This window comes from Hyperolius riggenbachi, chromosome 9, assembly GCF_040937935.1.
Source record: "Hyperolius riggenbachi isolate aHypRig1 chromosome 9, aHypRig1.pri, whole genome shotgun sequence".
NCBI classification, from domain to species: Eukaryota; Metazoa; Chordata; class Amphibia; order Anura; family Hyperoliidae; genus Hyperolius; species Hyperolius riggenbachi.
The window spans coordinates 1312560-1331223 of record NC_090654.1 but is presented as its reverse complement, the minus strand read 5'-3'; the positions used below and the strand labels follow the sequence as shown (position 1 = coordinate 1331223).

General features: G+C 54.3%; 1 protein-coding gene across 1 annotated transcript in view; it reads left to right on the top strand.

The window, feature by feature from the left end:
• Window positions 1-18664, top strand: part of SREBF2 (sterol regulatory element binding transcription factor 2) — a 178048-nt gene that overhangs the window by 86203 nt on the left and 73181 nt on the right. Inside the window, exon 12 of the mRNA XM_068252792.1 lies at window positions 10632-10803. Within this exon, the coding sequence (XP_068108893.1) occupies window positions 10632-10803 (172 nt within the window). The remainder of the gene's footprint in view (window positions 1-10631; window positions 10804-18664) is intronic.

Below are 18664 nucleotides of genomic sequence, written 5' to 3'. Positions count from 1 at the left end.
TGAAGTAGCACATTGCATTGTGGGGCAGGGGCTGTGAAGTAGCACATTGCATTGTGGGGCAGGGGCTGTGAAGTAGCACATTGCATTGTGGGGCAGGGGTGGTGAAGTAGCACATTGCATTGTGGGGCAGGGGTTGTGAAGTAGCACATTGCATTGTGGGGCAGGGGTGGTGAAGTAGCACATTGCATTGTGGGGCAGGGGGTGTGAAGTAGCACATTGCATTGTAGGGCAGTTGCTGTGAAATAGCACATTGCATTGTAGGGCAGAGGCGTGAAGTAGCACATTGCATTGTGGGGCAGGGGCTGTGAAGTAGCACATTGCATTGTGGGGCAGTTGCTGTGAAGTAGCACATTGCATTGTGGGGCAGGGGGTGTGAAGTAGCACATTGCATTGTGGGGCAGGGGTTGTGAAGTAGCACATTGCATTGTGGGGCAGGGGGTGTGAGGTAGCGCATTGCATTGTGGGGCAGGGGCTGTGAAGTAGCACATTGCATTGTGGGGCAGGGGTGTGAAGTAGCACATTGCATTGTGGGGCAGGGGGTGTGAAGTAGCACATTGCATTGTGGGGCAGGGGGTGTGAAGTAGCACATTGCATTGTGGGGCAGGGGTTGTGAAGTAGCACATTGCATTGTGGGGCAGGGGCTGTGAAGTAGCACATTGCATTGTGGGGCAGGGGCTGTGAAGTAGCACATTGCATTGTGGGGCAGGGGCTGTGAAGTAGCACATTGCATTGTGGGGCAGGGGGTGGGAAGTAGCACATTGCATTGTGGGGCAGTTGCTGTGAAGTAGCACATTGCATTGTGGGGCAGGGGCTGTGAAGTAGCACATTGCATTGTGGGGCAGGGGCTGTGAAGTAGCACATTGCATTGTGGGGCAGGGGCTGTGAAGTAGCACATTGCATTGTGGGGCAGGGGCTGTGAAGTAGCACATTGCATTGTGGGGCAGGGGGTGTGAAGTAGCACATTGCATTGTGGGGCAGTGGTTGTGAAGTAGCACATTGCATTGTGGGGCAGGGGTGTGAAGTAGCACATTGCATTGTGGGGCAGGGGTTGTGAAGTAGCACATTGCATTGTGGGGCAGTTGCTGTGAAGTAGCACATTGCATTGTGGGGCAGGGGGTGTGAAGTAGCACATTGCATTGTGGGGCAGTGGTTGTGAAGTAGCACATTGCATTGTGGGGCAGGGGGTGGGAAGTAGCACATTGCATTGTGGGGCAGTTGCTGTGAAGTAGCACATTGCATTGTGGGGCAGTGGTTGTGAAGTAGCACATTGCATTGTGGGGCAGGGGTGTGAAGTAGCACATTGCATTGTGGGGCAGGGGCTGTGAAGTAGCACATTGCATTGTAGGGCAGGGGGTGTGAAGTAGCACATTGCATTGTGGGGCAGTTGCTGTGAAGTAGCACATTGCATTGTGGGGCAGGGGTTGTGAAGTAGCACATTGCATTGTGGGGCAGGGGGTGTGAAGTAGCACATTGCATTGTAGGGCAGTGGTTGTGAAGTAGCACATTGCATTGTGGGGCAGGGGTTGTGAAGTAGCACATTGCATTGTGGGGCAGTTGCTGTGAAGTAGCACATTGCATTGTGGGGCAGGGGCTGTGAAGTAGCACATTGCATTGTGGGGCAGGGGCTGTGAAGTAGCACATTGCATTGTGGGGCAGGGGTGTGAAGTAGCACATTGCATTGTGGGGCAGGGGTTGTGAAGTAGCACATTGCATTGTGGGGCAGGGGTTGTGAAGTAGCACATTGCATTGTGGGGCAGGGGTTGTGAAGTAGCACATTGCATTGTGGGGCAGGGGTGTGAAGTAGCACATTGCATTGTGGGGCAGGGGCTGTGAAGTAGCACATTGCATTGTAGGGCAGGGGGTGTGAAGTAGCACATTGCATTGTGGGGCAGTTGCTGTGAAGTAGCACATTGCATTGTGGGGCAGGGGTTGTGAAGTAGCACATTGCATTGTGGGGCAGGGGGTGTGAAGTAGCACATTGCATTGTAGGGCAGTGGTTGTGAAGTAGCACATTGCATTGTGGGGCAGGGGTTGTGAAGTAGCACATTGCATTGTGGGGCAGTTGCTGTGAAGTAGCACATTGCATTGTGGGGCAGGGGCTGTGAAGTAGCACATTGCATTGTGGGGCAGGGGCTGTGAAGTAGCACATTGCATTGTGGGGCAGGGGTGTGAAGTAGCACATTGCATTGTGGGGCAGGGGTTGTGAAGTAGCACATTGCATTGTGGGGCAGGGGTTGTGAAGTAGCACATTGCATTGTGGGGCAGGGGTTGTGAAGTAGCGCATTGCATTGTGGGGCAGGGGCTGTGAAGTAGCACATTGCATTGTGGGGCAGGGGCTGTGAAGTAGCACATTGCATTGTGGGGCAGGGGTGTGAAGTAGCACATTGCATTGTGGGGCAGGGGTGTGAAGTAGCACATTGCATTGTGGGGCAGGGGTTGTGAAGTAGCACATTGCATTGTGGGGCAGGGGTTGTGAAGTAGCACATTGCATTGTGGGGCAGGGGCTGTGAAGTAGCACATTGCATTGTGGGGCAGGGGCTGTGAAGTAGCACATTGCATTGTGGGGCAGGGGGTGGGAAGTAGCACATTGCATTGTGGGGCAGTTGCTGTGAAGTAGCACATTGCATTGTGGGGCAGGGGCTGTGAAGTAGCACATTGCATTGTGGGGCAGGGGGTGTGAAGTAGCACATTGCATTGTGGGGCAGGGGCTGTGAAGTAGCACATTGCATTGTGGGGCAGGGGCTGTGAAGTAGCACATTGCATTGTGGGGCAGGGGCTGTGAAGTAGCACATTGCATTGTGGGGCAGTGGTTGTGAAGTAGCACATTGCATTGTGGGGCAGGGGTGTGAAGTAGCACATTGCATTGTGGGGCAGGGGTTGTGAATTAGCACATTGCATTGTGGGGCAGGGGGTGTGAAGTAGCACATTGCATTGTGGGGCAGGGGTTGTGAAGTAGCACATTGCATTGTGGGGCAGGGGCTGTGAAGTAGCACATTGCATTGTGGGGCAGGGGCTGTGAAGTAGCACATTGCATTGTGGGGCAGGGGCTGTGAAGTAGCACATTGCATTGTGGGGCAGGGGGTGGGAAGTAGCACATTGCATTGTGGGGCAGTTGCTGTGAAGTAGCACATTGCATTGTGGGGCAGGGGCTGTGAAGTAGCACATTGCATTGTGGGGCAGGGGGTGTGAAGTAGCACATTGCATTGTGGGGCAGGGGCTGTGAAGTAGCACATTGCATTGTGGGGCAGGGGCTGTGAAGTAGCACATTGCATTGTGGGGCAGGGGGTGTGAAGTAGCACATTGCATTGTGGGGCAGTGGTTGTGAAGTAGCACATTGCATTGTGGGGCAGGGGTGTGAAGTAGCACATTGCATTGTGGGGCAGGGGTTGTGAAGTAGCACATTGCATTGTGGGGCAGTTGCTGTGAAGTAGCACATTGCATTGTGGGGCAGGGGGTGTGAAGTAGCACATTGCATTGTGGGGCAGGGGCTGTGAAGTAGCACATTGCATTGTGGGGCAGGGGCTGTGAAGTAGCACATTGCATTGTGGGGCAGGGGCTGTGAAGTAGCACATTGCATTGTGGGGCAGGGGCTGTGAAGTAGCACATTGCATTGTGGGGCAGGGGCTGTGAAGTAGCACATTGCATTGTGGGGCAGGGGGTGGGAAGTAGCACATTGCATTGTGGGGCAGTTGCTGTGAAGTAGCACATTGCATTGTGGGGCAGGGGCTGTGAAGTAGCACATTGCATTGTGGGGCAGGGGGTGTGAAGTAGCACATTGCATTGTGGGGCAGGGGCTGTGAAGTAGCACATTGCATTGTGGGGCAGGGGCTGTGAAGTAGCACATTGCATTGTGGGGCAGGGGGTGTGAAGTAGCACATTGCATTGTGGGGCAGTGGTTGTGAAGTAGCACATTGCATTGTGGGGCAGGGGTGTGAAGTAGCACATTGCATTGTGGGGCAGGGGTTGTGAATTAGCACATTGCATTGTGGGGCAGGGGGTGTGAAGTAGCACATTGCATTGTGGGGCAGGGGTTGTGAAGTAGCACATTGCATTGTGGGGCAGGGGCTGTGAAGTAGCACATTGCATTGTGGGGCAGGGGCTGTGAAGTAGCACATTGCATTGTGGGGCAGGGGCTGTGAAGTAGCACATTGCATTGTGGGGCAGGGGGTGGGAAGTAGCACATTGCATTGTGGGGCAGTTGCTGTGAAGTAGCACATTGCATTGTGGGGCAGGGGCTGTGAAGTAGCACATTGCATTGTGGGGCAGGGGGTGTGAAGTAGCACATTGCATTGTGGGGCAGGGGCTGTGAAGTAGCACATTGCATTGTGGGGCAGGGGCTGTGAAGTAGCACATTGCATTGTGGGGCAGGGGGTGTGAAGTAGCACATTGCATTGTGGGGCAGTGGTTGTGAAGTAGCACATTGCATTGTGGGGCAGGGGTGTGAAGTAGCACATTGCATTGTGGGGCAGGGGTTGTGAAGTAGCACATTGCATTGTGGGGCAGTTGCTGTGAAGTAGCACATTGCATTGTGGGGCAGGGGGTGTGAAGTAGCACATTGCATTGTGGGGCAGTGGTTGTGAAGTAGCACATTGCATTGTGGGGCAGGGGGTGGGAAGTAGCACATTGCATTGTGGGGCAGTTGCTGTGAAGTAGCACATTGCATTGTGGGGCAGTGGTTGTGAAGTAGCACATTGCATTGTGGGGCAGGGGTGTGAAGTAGCACATTGCATTGTGGGGCAGGGGTTGTGAAGTAGCACATTGCATTGTGGGGCAGTTGCTGTGAAGTAGCACATTGCATTGTGGGGCAGGGGTTGTGAAGTAGCACATTGCATTGTGGGGCAGGGGGTGTGAAGTAGCACATTGCATTGTGGGGCAGGGGCTGTGAAGTAGCACATTGCATTGTGGGGCAGGGGTTGTGAAGTAGCACATTGCATTGTGGGGCAGGGGGTGTGAAGTAGCACATTGCATTGTGGGGCAGTTGCTGTGAAGTAGCACATTGCATTGTGGGGCAGGGGGTGTGAAGTAGCACATTGCATTGTGGGGCAGGGGGTGTGAAGTAGCACATTGCATTGTGGGGCAGGGGTTGTGAAGTAGCACATTGCATTGTGGGGCAGGGGTTGTGAAGTAGCACATTGCATTGTGGGGCAGGGGTTGGGAAGTAGCGCATTGCATTGTGGGGCAGGGGCTGTGAAGTAGCACATTGCATTGTGGGGCAGGGGGTGTGAAGTAGCACATTGCATTGTGGGGCAGTTGCTGTGAAGTAGCACATTGCATTGTGGGGCAGGGGTTGTGAAGTAGCACATTGCATTGTGGGGCAGGGGTTGTGAAGTAGCACATTGCATTGTGGGGCAGGGGTTGTGAAGTAGCACATTGCATTGTGGGGCAGGGGCTGTGAAGTAGCACATTGCATTGTGGGGCAGGGGGTGTGAAGTAGCACATTGCATTGTGGGGCAGGGGCTGTGAAGTAGCACATTGCATTGTGGGGCAGGGGGTGTGAAGTAGCACATTGCATTGTGGGGCAGGGGCTGTGAAGTAGCACATTGCATTGTGGGGCAGGGGCTGTGAAGTAGCACATTGCATTGTGGGGCAGTTGCTGTGAAGTAGCACATTGCATTGTGGGGCAGTTGCTGTGAAGTAGCACATTGCATTGTGGGGCAGGGGGTGTGAAGTAGCACATTGCATTGTGGGGCAGGGGTTGTGAAGTAGCACATTGCATTGTAGGGCAGTTGCTGTGAAGTAGCACATTGCATTGTAGGGCAGTTGCTGTGAAGTAGCACATTGCATTGTGGGGCAGTTGCTGTGAAGTAGCACATTGCATTGTGGGGCAGGGGCTGTGAAGTAGCACATTGCATTGTGGGGCAGTTGCTGTGAAGTAGCACATTGCATTGTGGGGCAGGGGGTGTGAAGTAGCACATTGCATTGTGGGGCAGGGGTTGTGAAGTAGCACATTGCATTGTGGGGCAGTTGCTGTGAAGTAGCACATTGCATTGTGGGGCAGGGGGTGTGAAGTAGCACATTGCATTGTGGGGCAGGGGGTGTGAAGTAGCACATTGCATTGTGGGGCAGGGGGTGTGAAGTAGCACATTGCATTGTGGGGCAGGGGCTGTGAAGTAGCGCATTGCATTGTGGGGCAGTTGCTGTGAAGTAGCACATTGCATTGTGGGGCAGGGGGTGTGAAGTAGCACATTGCATTGTGGGGCAGGGGTTGTGAAGTAGCACATTGCATTGTGGGGCAGGGGTTGTGAAGTAGCACATTGCATTGTGGGGCAGGGGGTGTGAAGTAGCACATTGCATTGTGGGGCAGGGGGTGTGAAGTAGCACATTGCATTGTGGGGCAGTGGTTGTGAAGTAGCACATTGCATTGTGGGGCAGGGGTTGTGAAGTAGCGCATTGCATTGTGGGGCAGGGGCTGTGAAGTAGCACATTGCATTGTGGGGCAGGGGGTGTGAAGTAGCACATTGCATTGTGGGGCAGGGGCTGTGAAGTAGCACATTGCATTGTGGGGCAGGGGCTGTGAAGTAGCACATTGCATTGTGGGGCAGTTGCTGTGAAGTAGCACATTGCATTGTGGGGCAGTTGCTGTGAAGTAGCACATTGCATTGTGGGGCAGGGGGTGTGAAGTAGCACATTGCATTGTGGGGCAGGGGTTGTGAAGTAGCACATTGCATTGTAGGGCAGTTGCTGTGAAGTAGCACATTGCATTGTGGGGCAGTTGCTGTGAAGTAGCACATTGCATTGTGGGGCAGGGGCTGTGAAGTAGCACATTGCATTGTGGGGCAGTTGCTGTGAAGTAGCACATTGCATTGTGGGGCAGGGGGTGTGAAGTAGCACATTGCATTGTGGGGCAGGGGTTGTGAAGTAGCACATTGCATTGTGGGGCAGTTGCTGTGAAGTAGCACATTGCATTGTGGGGCAGGGGGTGTGAAGTAGCACATTGCATTGTGGGGCAGGGGGTGTGAAGTAGCACATTGCATTGTGGGGCAGGGGGTGTGAAGTAGCACATTGCATTGTGGGGCAGGGGCTGTGAAGTAGCACATTGCATTGTGGGGCAGGGGCTGTGAAGTAGCACATTGCATTGTGGGGCAGGGGCTGTGAAGTAGCACATTGCATTGTGGGGCAGGGGCTGTGAAGTAGCACATTGCATTGTAGGGCAGGGGGTGTGAAGTAGCACATTGCATTGTGGGGCAGGGGGTGTGAAGTAGCACATTGCATTGTGGGGCAGGGGCTGTGAAGTAGCGCATTGCATTGTGGGGCAGTTGCTGTGAAGTAGCACATTGCATTGTGGGGCAGGGGGTGTGAAGTAGCACATTGCATTGTGGGGCAGGGGTTGTGAAGTAGCACATTGCATTGTGGGGCAGGGGGTGTGAAGTAGCACATTGCATTGTGGGGCAGGGGGTGTGAAGTAGCACATTGCATTGTGGGGCAGGGGGTGTGAAGTAGCACATTGCATTGTGGGGCAGGGGGTGTGAAGTAGCACATTGCATTGTGGGGCAGGGGGTGTGAAGTAGCACATTGCATTGTGGGGCAGTGGTTGTGAAGTAGCACATTGCATTGTGGGGCAGGGGTTGTGAAGTAGCGCATTGCATTGTGGGGCAGGGGGTGTGAAGTAGTGCATTGCATTGTGGGGCAGGGTTGTGAAGTATTGCATTGCATTGTGGGGCAGGGGGTGTGAAGTAGCACATTGCATTGTGGGGCAGGGGTTGTGAAGTAGCACATTGCATTGTGGGGCAGTGGTTGTGAAGTAGCGCATTGCATTGTGGGGCAGGGGTGTGAAGTATTGCATTGCATTGTGGGGCAGAGGTTGTGAAGTAGCACATTGCATTGTGGGGCAGAGGTTGTGAAGTAGCACATTGCATTGTGGGGCAGTTGCTGTGAAGTAGCACATTGCATTGTGGGGCAGGGGTGTGAAGTATTGCATTGCATTGTGGGGCAGAGGTTGTGAAGTAGCACATTGCATTGTGGGGCAGAGGTTGTGAAGTAGCACATTGCATTGTGGGGCAGAGGTTGTGAAGTAGCACATTGCATTGTGGGGCAGGGGGTGTGAAGTAGCACATTGCATTGTGGGGCAGGGGCTGTGAAGTAGCACATTGCATTGTGGGGCAGAGGTTGTGAAGTAGCACATTGCATTGTGGGGCAGAGGTTGTGAAGTAGCACATTGCATTGTGGGGCAGGGGCTGTGAAGTAGCACATTGCATTGTGGGGCAGAGGTTGTGAAGTAGCACATTGCATTGTGGGGCAGTTGCTGTGAAGTATTGCATTGCATTGTGGGGCAGGGGCTGTGAAGTAGCACATTGCATTGTGGGGCAGGGGTTGTGAAGTAGCACATTGCATTGTGGGGCAGGGGGTGTGAAGTATTGCATTGCATTGTGGGGCAGGGGTTGTGAAGTAGCACATTGCATTGTGGGGCAGGGGGTGTGAAGTATTGCATTGCATTGTGGGGCAGGGGTTGTGAAGTAGCACATTGCATTGTGGGGCAGGGGGTGTGAAGTATTGCATTGCATTGTGGGGCAGGGGCTGTGAAGTAGCACATTGCATTGTGGGGCAGGGGGTGTGAAGTATTGCATTGCATTGTGGGGCAGGGGTTGTGAAGTAGCACATTGCATTGTGGGGCAGGGGGTGTGAAGTATTGCATTGCATTGTGGGGCAGGGGCTGTGAAGTAGCACATTGCATTGTGGGGCAGGGGGTGTGAAGTATTGCATTGCATTGTGGGGCAGGGGGTGTGAAGTAGTGCATTGCATTGTAGGGCAGGGGGTGTGAAGTAGCACATTGCATTGTGGGGCAGGGGCTGTGAAGTAGCACATTGCATTGTGGGGCAGTTGCTGTGAAGTAGCACATTGCATTGTGGGGCAGTTGCTGTGAAGTAGCACATTGCATTGTGGGGCAGGGGGTGTGAAGTAGCACATTGCATTGTGGGGCAGGGGCTGTGAAGTAGCACATTGCATTGTGGGGCAGTTGCTGTGAAGTAGCACATTGCATTGTGGGGCAGGGGCTGTGAAGTAGCACATTGCATTGTGGGGCAGGGGCTGTGAAGTAGCACATTGCATTGTGGGGCAGGGGGTGTGAAGTAGCACATTGTATTGTGGGGCAGGGGGTGTGAAGTAGCACATTGCATTGTAGGGCAGGGGGTGTGAAGTAGCACATTGTATTGTGGGGCAGGGGGTGTGAAGTAGCACATTGCATTGTAGGGCAGGGGGTGTGAAGTAGCACATTGCATTGTGGGGCAGGGGTTGTGAAGTAGCACATTGCATTGTGGGGCAGGGGTTGTGAAGTAGTGCATTGCATTGTGGGGCAGGGGGTGTGAAGTAGCACATTGCATTGTGGGGCAGGGGGTGTGAAGTAGCACATTGCATTGTGGGGCAGGGGGTGTGAAGTAGCACATTGCATTGTGGGGCAGGGGGTGTGAAGTAGCACATTGCATTGTGGGGCAGTTGCTGTGAAGTAGCACATTGCATTGTGGGGCAGGGGTTGTGAAGTAGCACATTGCATTGTGGGGCAGGGGCTGTGAAGTATTGCATTGCATTGTGGGGCAGTTGCTGTGAAGTAGCACATTGCATTGTGGGGCAGGGGCTGTGAAGTAGCACATTGCATTGTGGGGCAGGGGGTGTGAAGTAGCACATTGCATTGTGGGGCAGTTGCTGTGAAGTAGCACATTGCATTGTGGGGCAGGGGCTGTGAAGTAGCACATTGCATTGTGGGGCAGGGGTTGTGAAGTAGCACATTGCATTGTGGGGCAGGGGTTGTGAAGTAGCACATTGCATTGTGGGGCAGGGGGTGTGAAGTAGCACATTGCATTGTGGGGCAGGGGTTGTGAAGTAGCACATTGCATTGTGGGGCAGGGGGTGTGAAGTAGCACATTGCATTGTGGGGCAGGGGTTGTGAAGTAGCACATTGCATTGTGGGGCAGGGGTGTGAAGTAGCACATTGCATTGTGGGGCAGGGGCTGTGAAGTAGCACATTGCATTGTGGGGCAGGGGCTGTGAAGTAGCACATTGCATTGTAGGGCAGTGGTTGTGAAGTAGCACATTGCATTGTAGGGCAGTGGTTGTGAAGTAGCACATTGCATTGTGGGGCAGTTGCTGTGAAGTAGCACATTGCATTGTGGGGCAGGGGCTGTGAAGTAGCACATTGCATTGTGGGGCAGGGGCTGTGAAGTAGCACATTGCATTGTGGGGCAGTGTCTGTGAAGTAGCACATTGCATTGTGGGGCAGGGGGTGTGAAGTAGCACATTGCATTGTGGGGCAGGGGCTGTGAAGTAGCACATTGCATTGTAGGGCAGTGGTTGTGAAGTAGCACATTGCATTGTGGGGCAGGGGTTGTGAAGTAGCACATTGCATTGTGGGGCAGGGGTGTGAAGTAGCACATTGCATTGTGGGGCAGGGGGTGTGAAGTAGCACATTGCATTGTGGGGCAGGGGTTGTGAAGTAGCACATTGCATTGTGGGGCAGGGGCTGTGAAGTAGCACATTGCATTGTGGGGCAGGGGGTGTGAAGTAGCACATTGCATTGTGGGGCAGTTGCTGTGAAGTAGCACATTGCATTGTGGGGCAGTGGTTGTGAAGTAATGCATTGCATTGTAGGGCAGCGGTGTGACATACGATATGACTGGTCCTCTTTCTGTTGCTATGTGCAGGCATACTTCCTGGGCTGTGCGCAGACTGACGGCTCTGCTGAGGAGAGTGATGCGATCCCAGAATCATTGCGTTGGCTCACACATTCCCTGGGAAAACACTTCTTCATCCATGCCAGCTGGACAGTGAAGGGTGCTGCGCGGGTGTCCCTGTACAGCGCCTCCAGGAACCCAGGTGAGAGAGGCCACGCCTTGCTGTGTATGACTTACATGGATGATTGCTAGTTGTCTCCCACAGGCTGTGAAGAAGTAAACTGCTACAACACACAGAAAACGCAATATAGATTTTGAAAGTTCATTTGAAAAAGTGTCGGGCTAATTATTCGGTCACATAAACTGTAACCGGAAGTATGAAAATCAAAAGCTAAGACCTCCTACAAAAAATAAAGGGGAGGAGTCTTTCTATATAATATGCCCAACCCTGAGTTCAGTATTGAGATTTCTCAATACATTGGTACAAGGAGTATTAAGTCAGGACAACTATTTAAAAATAATTACCGTATTTTTTGAACTATAAGACGCTCCTGACTATAAGACACATCTAGGTTTAGAGGACAAAAACCAGGGGAAAATATATATATACTAAACCTGGTGCATCCATGGTGTAGCGGCATCTTGTGGATTATGCCCCCTCTGTACCTCCTGTGTCTCCGTGTGTCCCCCATATGTCCGTCTCTGTCCTCCTTGTGTGTCCTCCTCTATGCCCCTATATGTCCCCCTGTGTCCTCCTGCATGGGCACAGTACAGGGAGTCCTCCATATGTCCGTCTCTGTCCTCCTTGTGTGTCCTCCTCTATGCCCCTATATGTCCCCCTGTGTCCTCCTGCATGGGCACAGTACAGGGAGTCCTCCATATGTCCGTCTCTGTCCTCCTTGTGTGTCCTCCTCTATGCCCCTATATGTCCCCCTGTGTCCTCCTGCATGGGCACAGTACAGGGAGTCCTCCATATGTCCGTCTCTGTCCTCCTTGTGTGTCCTCCTCTATGCCCCTATATGTCCCCCTGTGTCCTCCTGCATGGGCACAGTACAGGGAGTCCCCCATATGTCTGTCTCTGTCCTCCTTGTGTGTCCTCCTCTATGCCCCTATATGTCCCCCTGTGTCCTCCTGCATGGGCACAGTACCGGGAGTCCTCCATATGTCTGTCTCTGTCCTCCTTGTGTGTCCTCCTCTATGCCCCTATATGTCCCCCTGTGTCCTCCCTGCATGGGCACAGTACAGGGAGTCCCCCATATGTCCGTCTCTGTCCTCCTTGTGTGTCCTCCTCTATGCCCCTATATGTCCCCCTGTGTCCTCCTGCATGGGCACAGTACAGGGAGTCCTCCATATGTCCGTCTCTGTCCTCCTTGTGTGTCCTCCTCTATGCCCCTATATGTCCCCCTGTGTCCTCCTGCATGGGCACAGTACAGGGAGTCCTCCATATGTCCGTCTCTGTCCTCCTTGTGTGTCCTCCTCTATGCCCCTATATGTCCCCCTGTGTCCTCCTGCATGGGCACAGTACAGGGAGTCCTCCATATGTCCGTCTCTGTCCTCCTTGTGTGTCCTCCTCTATGCCCCTATATGTCCCCCTGTGTCCTCCTGCATGGGCACAGTACAGGGAGTCCTCCATATGTCCGTCTCTGTCCTCCTTGTGTGTCCTCCTCTATGCCCCTATATGTCCCCCTGTGTCCTCCTGCATGGGCACAGTACAGGGAGTCCCCCATATGTCTGTCTCTGTCCTCCTTGTGTGTCCTCCTCTATGCCCCTATATGTCCCCCTGTGTCCTCCTGCATGGGCACAGTACCGGGAGTCCTCCATATGTCTGTCTCTGTCCTCCTTGTGTGTCCTCCTCTATGCCCCTATATGTCCCCCTGTGTCCTCCTGCATGGGCACAGTACAGGGAGTCCCCCATATGTCTGTCTCTGTCCTCCTTGTGTGTCCTCCTCTATGCCCCTATATGTCCCCCCTGTGTCCTCCTGCATGGGCACAGTACAGGGAGTCCTCCATATGTCTGTCTCTGTCCTCCTTGTGTGTCCTCCTCTATGCCCCTATATGTCCCCTGTGTCCTCCTGCATGGGCACAGTACAGGGAGTCCTCCATATGTCTGTCTCTGTCCTCCTTGTGTGTCCTCCTCTATGCCCCTATATGTCCCCTGTGTCCTCCTGCATGGGCACAGTACAGGGAGTCCCCCATATGTCTGTCTCTGTCCTCCTTGTGTGTCCTCCTCTATGCCCCTATATGTCCCCCTGTGTCCTCCTGCATGGGCACAGTACAGGGAGTCCTCCATATGTCCGTCTCTGTCCTCCTTGTGTGTCCTCCTCTATGCCCCTATATGTCCCCCTGTGTCCTCCTGCATGGGCACAGTACAGGGAGTCCTCCATATGTCCGTCTCTGTCCTCCTTGTGTGTCCTCCTCTATGCCCCTATATGTCCCCCTGTGTCCTCCTGCATGGGCACAGTACAGGGAGTCCCCATATGTCTGTCTCTGTCCTCCTTGTGTGTCCTCCTCTATGCCCCTATATGTCCCCCTGTGTCCTCCTGCATGGGCACAGTACCGGGAGTCCTCCATATGTCTGTCTCTGTCCTCCTTGTGTGTCCTCCTCTATGCCCCTATATGTCCCCCTGTGTCCTCCTGCATGGGCACAGTACAGGGAGTCCTCCATATGTCTGTCTCTGTCCTCCTTGTGTGTCCTCCTCTATGCCCCTATATGTCCCCTGTGTCCTCCTGCATGGGCACAGTACAGGGAGTCCTCCATATGTCCGTCTCTGTCCTCCTTGTGTGTCCTCCTCTATGCCCCTATATGTCCCCCTGTGTCCTCCTGCATGGGCACAGTACAGGGAGTCCCCCATATGTCTGTCTCTGTCCTCCTTGTGTGTCCTCCTCTATGCCCCTATATGTCCCCTGTGTCCTCCTGCATGGGCACAGTACAGGGAGTCCTCCATATGTCCGTCTCTGTCCTCCTTGTGTGTCCTCCTCTATGCCCCTATATGTCCCCCTGTGTCCTCCTGCATGGGCACAGTACAGGGAGTCCTCCATATGTCCGTCTCTGTCCTCCTTGTGTGTCCTCCTCTATGCCCCTATATGTCCCCCTGTGTCCTCCTGCATGGGCACAGTACAGGGAGTCCCCCATATGTCTGTCTCTGTCCTCCTTGTGTGTCCTCCTCTATGCCCCTATATGTCCCCTGTGTCCTCCTGCATGGGCACAGTACAGGGAGTCCTCCATATGTCCGTCTCTGTCCTCCTTGTGTGTCCTCCTCTATGCCCCTATATGTCCCCCTGTGTCCTCCTGCATGGGCACAGTACAGGGAGTCCTCCATATGTCCGTCTCTGTCCTCCTTGTGTGTCCTCCTCTATGCCCCTATATGTCCCCTGTGTCCTCCTGCATGGGCACAGTACAGGGAGTCCCCCATATGTCTGTCTCTGTCCTCCTTGTGTGTCCTCCTCTATGCCCCTATATGTCCCCCTGTGTCCTCCTGCATGGGCACAGTACCGGGAGTCCTCCATATGTCTGTCTCTGTCCTCCTTGTGTGTCCTCCTCTATGCCCCTATATGTCCCCCTGTGTCCTCCTGCATGGGCACAGTACAGGGAGTCCTCCATATGTCCGTCTCTGTCCTCCTTGTGTGTCCTCCTCTATGCCCCTATATGTCCCCCTGTGTCCTCCTGCATGGGCACAGTACAGGGAGTCCTCCATATGTCCGTCTCTGTCCTCCTTGTGTGTCCTCCTCTATGCCCCTATATGTCCCCCTGTGTCCTCCTGCATGGGCACAGTACAGGGAGTCCTCCATATGTCTGTCTCTGTCCTCCTTGTGTGTCCTCCTCTATGCCCCTATATGTCCCCCTGTGTCCTCCTGCATGGGCACAGTACAGGGAGTCCCCCATATGTCTGTCTCTGTCCTCCTTGTGTGTCCTCCTCTATGCCCCTATATGTCCCCCTGTGTCCTCCTGCATGGGCACAGTACAGGGAGTCCCCCATATGTCCGTCTCTGTCCTCCTTGTGTGTCCTCCTCTATGCCCCTATATGTCCCCCTGTGTCCTCCTGCATGGGCACAGTACAGGGAGTCCCCCATATGTCTGTCTCTGTCCTCCTTGTGTGTCCTCCTCTATGCCCCTATATGTCCCCCTGTGTCCTCCTGCATGGGCACAGTACAGGGAGTCCTCCATATGTCTGTCTCTGTCCTCCTTGTGTGTCCTCCTCTATGCCCCTATATGTCCCCTGTGTCCTCCTGCATGGGCACAGTACAGGGAGTCCTCCATATGTCTGTCTCTGTCCTCCTTGTGTGTCCTCCTCTATGCCCCTATATGTCCCCCTGTGTCCTCCTGCATGGGCACAGTACAGGGAGTCCTCCATATGTCCGTCTCTGTCCTCCTTGTGTGTCCCTCCTCTATGCCCCTATATGTCCCCCTGTGTCCTCCTGCATGGGCACAGTACAGGGAGTCCCCCATATGTCTGTCTCTGTCCTCCTTGTGTGTCCTCCTCTATGCCCCTATATGTCCCCCTGTGTCCTCCTGCATGGGCACAGTACAGGGAGTCCTCCATATGTCCGTCTCTGTCCTCCTTGTGTGTCCTCCTCTATGCCCCTATATGTCCCCCTGTGTCCTCCTGCATGGGCACAGTACAGGGAGTCCTCCATATGTCCGTCTCTGTCCTCCTTGTGTGTCCTCCTCTATGCCCCTATATGTCCCCCTGTGTCCTCCTGCATGGGCACAGTACAGGGAGTCCTCCATATGTCTGTCTCTGTCCTCCTTGTGTGTCCTCCTCTATGCCCCTATATGTCCCCCTGTGTCCTCCTGCATGGGCACAGTACAGGGAGTCCTCCATATGTCTGTCTCTGTCCTCCTTGTGTGTCCTCCTCTATGCCCCTATATGTCCCCCTGTGTCCTCCTGCATGGGCACAGTACAGGGAGTCCTCCATATGTCCGTCTCTGTCCTCCTTGTGTGTCCTCCTCTATGCCCCTATATGTCCCCCTGTGTCCTCCTGCATGGGCACAGTACAGGGAGTCCTCCATATGTCTGTCTCTGTCCTCCTTGTGTATCCTCCTCTATGCCCCTATATGTCCCCCTGTGTCCTCCTGCATGGGCACAGTACAGGGAGTCCCCATATGTCTGTCTCTGTCCTCCTTGTGTGTCCTCCTCTATGCCCCTATATGTCCCCCTGTGTCCTCCTGCATGGGCACAGTACAGGGAGTCCTCCATATGTCTGTCTCTGTCCTCCTTGTGTATCCTCCTCTATGCCCCTATATGTCCCCCTGTGTCCTCCTGCATGGGCACAGTACAGGGAGTCCTCCATATGTCCGTCTCTGTCCTCCTTGTGTGTCCTCCTCTATGCCCCTATATGTCCCCCTGTGTCCTCCTGCATGGGCACAGTACAGGGAGTCCCCCATATGTCTGTCTCTGTCCTCCTTGTGTGTCCTCCTCTATGCCCCTATATGTCCCCCTGTGTCCTCCTGCATGGGCACAGTACAGGGAGTCCTCCATATGTCTGTCTCTGTCCTCCTTGTGTGTCCTCCTCTATGCCCCTATATGTCCCCCTGTGTCCTCCTGCATGGGCACAGTACAGGGAGTCCTCCATATGTCTGTCTCTGTCCTCCTTGTGTGTCCTCCTCTATGCCCCTATATGTCCCCCTGTGTCCTCCTGCATGGGCACAGTACAGGGAGTCCTCCATATGTCTGTCTCTGTCCTCCTTGTGTGTCCTCCTCTATGCCCCTATATGTCCCCCTGTGTCCTCCTGCATGGGCACAGTACAGGGAGTCCCCCATATGTCTGTCTCTGTCCTCCTTGTGTGTCCTCCTCTATGCCCCTATATGTCCCCCTGTGTCCTCCTGCATGGGCACAGTACAGGGAGTCCTCCATATGTCCGTCTCTGTCCTCCTTGTGTGTCCTCCTCTATGCCCCTATATGTCCCCCTGTGTCCTCCTGCATGGGCACAGTACAGGGAGTCCTCCATATGTCTGTCTCTGTCCTCCTTGTGTGTCCTCCTCTATGCCCCTATATGTCCCCCTGTGTCCTCCTGCATGGGCACAGTACAGGGAGTCCTCCATATGTCTGTCTCTGTCCTCCTTGTGTGTCCTCCTCTATGCCCCTATATGTCCCCCTGTGTCCTCCTGCATGGGCACAGTACAGGGAGTCCTCCATATGTCCGTCTCTGTCCTCCTTGTGTGTCCTCCTCTATGCCCCTATATGTCCCCCTGTGTCCTCCTGCATGGGCACAGTACAGGGAGTCCCCCATATGTCTGTCTCTGTCCTCCTTGTGTGTCCTCCTCTATGCCCCTATATGTCCCCCTGTGTCCTCCTGCATGGGCACAGTACAGGGAGTCCTCCATATGTCCGTCTCTGTCCTCCTTGTGTGTCCTCCTCTATGCCCCTATATGTCCCCCTGTGTCCTCCTGCATGGGCACAGTACAGGGAGTCCTCCATATGTCTGTCTCTGTCCTCCTTGTGTGTCCTCCTCTATGCCCCTATATGTCCCCCTGTGTCCTCCTGCATGGGCACAGTACAGGGAGTCCTCCATATGTCCGTCTCTGTCCTCCTTGTGTGTCCTCCTCTATGCCCCTATATGTCCCCCTGTGTCCTCCTGCATGGGCACAGTACAGGGAGTCCTCCATATGTCCGTCTCTGTCCTCCTTGTGTGTCCTCCTCTATGCCCCTATATGTCCCCCTGTGTCCTCCTGCATGGGCACAGTACAGGGAGTCCTCCATATGTCTGTCTCTGTCCTCCTTGTGTGTCCTCCTCTATGCCCCTATATGTCCCCCTGTGTCCTCCTGCATGGGCACAGTACAGGGAGTCCTCCATATGTCTGTCTCTGTCCTCCTTGTGTGTCCTCCTCTATGCCCCTATATGTCCCCCTGTGTCCTCCTGCATGGGCACAGTACCGGGAGTCCTCCATATGTCTGTCTCTGTCCTCCTTGTGTGTCCTCCTCTATGCCCCTATATGTCCCCCTGTGTCCTCCTGCATGGGCACAGTACAGGGAGTCTTCCATATGTCCGTCTCTGTCCTCCTTGTGTGTCCTCCTCTATGCCCCTATATGTCCCCTGTGTCCTCCTGCATGGGCACAGTACAGGGAGTCCTCCATATGTCCGTCTCTGTCCTCCTTGTGTGTCCTCCTCTATGCCCCTATATGTCCCCCTGTGTCCTCCTGCATGGGCACAGTACAGGGAGTCCCCCATATGTCTGTCTCTGTCCTCCTTGTGTGTCCTCCTCTATGCCCCTATATGTCCCCCTGTGTCCTCCTGCATGGGCACAGTACAGGGAGTCCTCCATATGTCCGTCTCTGTCCTCCTTGTGTGTCCTCCTCTATGCCCCTATATGTCCCCCTGTGTCCTCCTGCATGGGCACAGTACAGGGAGTCCTCCATATGTCCGTCTCTGTCCTCCTTGTGTGTCCTCCTCTATGCCCCTATATGTCCCCCTGTGTCCTCCTGCATGGGCACAGTACAGGGAGTCCCCCATATGTCCGTCTCTGTCCTCCTTGTGTATCCTCCTCTATGCCCCTATATGTCCCCCTGTGTCCTCCTGCATGGGCACAGTACAGGGAGTCCCCCATATGTCTGTCTCTGTCCTCCTTGTGTATCCTCCTCTATGCCCCTATATGTCCCCCTGTGTCCTCCTGCATGGGCACAGTACAGGGAGTCCTCCATATGTCCGTCTCTGTCCTCCTTGTGTGTCCTCCTCTATGCCCCTATATGTCCCCCTGTGTCCTCCTGCATGGGCACAGTACAGGGAGTCCTCCATATGTCTGTCTCTGTCCTCCTTGTGTATCCTCCTCTATGCCCCTATATGTCCCCCTGTGTCCTCCTGCATGGGCACAGTACAGGGAGTCCCCCATATGTCCGTCTCTGTCCTCCTTGTGTATCCTCCTCCTATGCCCCTATATGTCCCCCTGTGTCCTCCTGCATGGGCACAGTACAGGGAGTCCCCCATATGTCTGTCTCTGTCCTCCTTGTGTATCCTCCTCTATGCCCCTATATGTCCCCCTGTGTCCTCCTGCATGGGCACAGTACAGGGAGTCCTCCATATGTCTGTCTCTGTCCTCCTTGTGTGTCCTCCTCTATGCCCCTAT